At 48.9% G+C, this 2,833-nt stretch overlaps 1 protein-coding gene across 1 annotated transcript; it reads right to left on the reverse strand.

Moving 5' to 3' along the window:
- LOC109726218 (probable BOI-related E3 ubiquitin-protein ligase 2) lies at window positions 748–2,508 on the reverse strand. The gene is made up of 4 exons (XM_020255704.1): window positions 2,387–2,508; window positions 2,167–2,255; window positions 1,806–2,035; window positions 748–1,662 (listed from the first exon to the last, which is right to left on the reverse strand). The coding sequence occupies exons 1-4, from the start codon at window positions 2,449–2,451 to the stop codon at window positions 1,144–1,146; spliced, it is 903 nt and encodes a 300-aa protein (XP_020111293.1). The 5' UTR covers window positions 2,452–2,508; the 3' UTR covers window positions 748–1,143.

A 2,833-nucleotide genomic window follows, 5' to 3' on the forward strand; every position in this document is an offset into this window, starting at 1 on the left:
CACTTGCACCACGTTATCAATGACAAGTCAATTATATTTTTTTTTTTCAAACAAAAGTATAATAAAAATATTTTTTTACAATTATGATGGGACATATATCTCTAAAAATAAATATTTGATTGATTTGTTACGCCACGTCATCAATGCACCCGATGCATTCTAGAATTTAATTTTTCGCAATACTGACATAAAAATAAGATGTGTGTCGAGACGTGTCAGCGTAATATACCATATCGATAGCACACCGATTCATGCCCTCCGCTGATACGGACAGGACAATTTTTGATTTGTACTACTCCTATAGCCGATTAATTGCCATATTAATAACACACAGGTTCACGCCCTCTGCTGATACCGACAGGGCAATTTTTTGATTTGTACCACTCCTATTGCCAATTAATTTTTCAGTTTCCCCGTCCCGTGCTTCTATATACACGGTCAAAAGTATTGTTAATTTCGTAGATTAGATAGTTATTAGAGGCAGTATGGTTTAATATAACTGTAAATAGTATAGTTGGAGGTATATGCAGGTAAAAGTAAAATAATTATAATTATATATTGTTTACTTGATTGGACTAATTATTTGTAAATAAATTATTTATAGTTGTGTTATTGATGCTCTGTTGTGTTGCTCAATAATATAGTTGCATAAATCTAGCTGATAAAAATGAAGCACCTACTACTACTACTACTAGTACTGCAAACACACACGCACAAGATTAAGGAAAAAAAGGAAAGAAAAAAAGAAAAAGAAAAAAGGAAAGCGAGGTTGTTTATTAGTAGGTACCAAAGTGGTGAAAATGAAGGCACATGGGTTGGGCCAGTGGCAGGTCTCGGCGAGCCAACTAATTAAACCCAACCCCCGCGCCCCCCCCTCAACCACATCAACACCGATTCGCCCAAATCGTTCGCTATCGCACATCATCGCATCGATCAGAAGAACCGAGTCTTCAGTTCTTTACCCAAAACAAACACCCGAAACACCCAAAACCAAAACTCTTTTTTTTTTTTTTTTCTTTTCTAGAAGAACCAAATTAAAACCGATTTTTTTTCACGAGTGCTGCCAGCATGAGCAGCAGCAGCAGCAAAACGACACCTGGAAGGCTGGAAATGATATTATTATTATTATTATTATTATTATTATTATGACCTGAGAACGCGGAGGCAGGCGTTCTTGACGTGGCGGCAGACGGGGCAGGCGGCGAGTTCGGCGGCGCATCCCTCGCAAGCGCAGAGGTGCCGGCAGGGCAGCAGCAGCACGCAGGCCTCCCCGTCCCCGCACGCCTTGCAGCACTGCGGCTGCGGGAGCAGAGGGTCGGCGGAGGAGTCGGCGAAGCCCTCGTCCTCGTCCTCGTCCTCGTCGGCGGTGGATGGGGGGTGATTGGTGCTGCAGGTGGTGGGGGGGAGGAGGAGGAGGCGGTCGAGGGAGGCGCGGAGGGAGGCGGCGGTGGCCTCGTGGGCGCGGGCGAGGCCGAACCAGGCCTCGTTCTCGGCCGCCATCTCCCGCACCCGCGCCTCCAGCTCCGCGTTCCGCCGCCGCGCCCGCTCCACCTCCGCCTCCTTCTCCCGCAGCCGCCGCTCCATCCCCCGCTCCGCCGCCGACGCCAGCGCCAGGCTGTGCCTCCGCCGCGCCTCCTCCAATCCCCACCTCAGCTTCTCGTTCTGATCCCATCGATGCATCAACATCATCATCATCATCATCATCATCATCATCATCAACAACAACAAGAAGAAACATACACATATATAGATAGATACATATAGAGGCTACGAAGACGAGGATCGAGATGGAGAAGGATCGGCACCTCGAGGCGGACGAAGGCGTCGATCTCCGCGCTCTGCCGATGCAGATGCGACACCACATCTTCTCCCGCGGGCCTGCCGCTGGTGGATGCGCCGCCGCCGACGTCGATCGCCGGAGCCACAACCCTAGCCTGGATCGGGACGGGGCCGTTCTGGGGCGGCGGCGTCACGAGCTCGTTCTCCTCCGCCCATGCGCCGCCGCCGCCGCTGTTGTTGTTGTTGTAAGCTGCGTCTGCAAAAGCGCCGATCGAAAAGAAAGGGGATCAGTTCGAATCCGGAGTGTACTGAGAACCACACCAAAAAAAAAAAGGAGAAAAAAAAGAGAGGAGGGATTGGAGTTGGGAGATTGTGCGAATCGCTCACCAAATTGGGCGTGGGCGTGGGCGTGGGCGCGGAGGAGGCTGCGGTCGTGGATCATGTGGATCTCGTCCAGCAACACATCGTCGCGAGCCCTACAGTCCATCAATCGATCGTTTTTTTAGATCGATCGATCGATCAACAAAAAAGGAGAGGTTAAGTAATTACAGCGGATGCGGAGAGAGGGACGAAGAAGAAGAAGAAGAAGAAGAAGAGGCGAGCTCACCTGGGGCGGAAATGGGGGGAGAGGAGGAGGGGGGGATTGGAGGGGAATTGGGCTTGCACGGCCATTTACTGTTTCCACAATCACGCACGCACCCCACCTCGATGATGCGATCACGGAGATTAAAACAGAAGAGAGATTTAATCGCGTTCATATATACGAAGCGTGATATTTTACTACTTCTGAAAGAGAGAGAGAGAGGAGAGAGAGAGAAAGAGAGAGAAAGAAGCGGGACTCTGTGCCGGGTATATATATATATGGGAGAGAAAGAGAAAAAGATTATTGAAAAAATTGGGCTCAACCGGCCAATCCTTACTGTTTTCCAACAAATCACACGATAAAACCCACGCAACACAGCCTCGAGACGCTATCCACGGAGTTAAAAAATACATATATAGAGCGTAATTATTACTACTACATGAGAAGAGCGAAGAGAGAGCAAGAAACGAG

This window comes from Ananas comosus, linkage group 21, assembly GCF_001540865.1.
Source record: "Ananas comosus cultivar F153 linkage group 21, ASM154086v1, whole genome shotgun sequence".
Taxonomy (NCBI): domain Eukaryota; kingdom Viridiplantae; phylum Streptophyta; class Magnoliopsida; order Poales; family Bromeliaceae; genus Ananas; species Ananas comosus.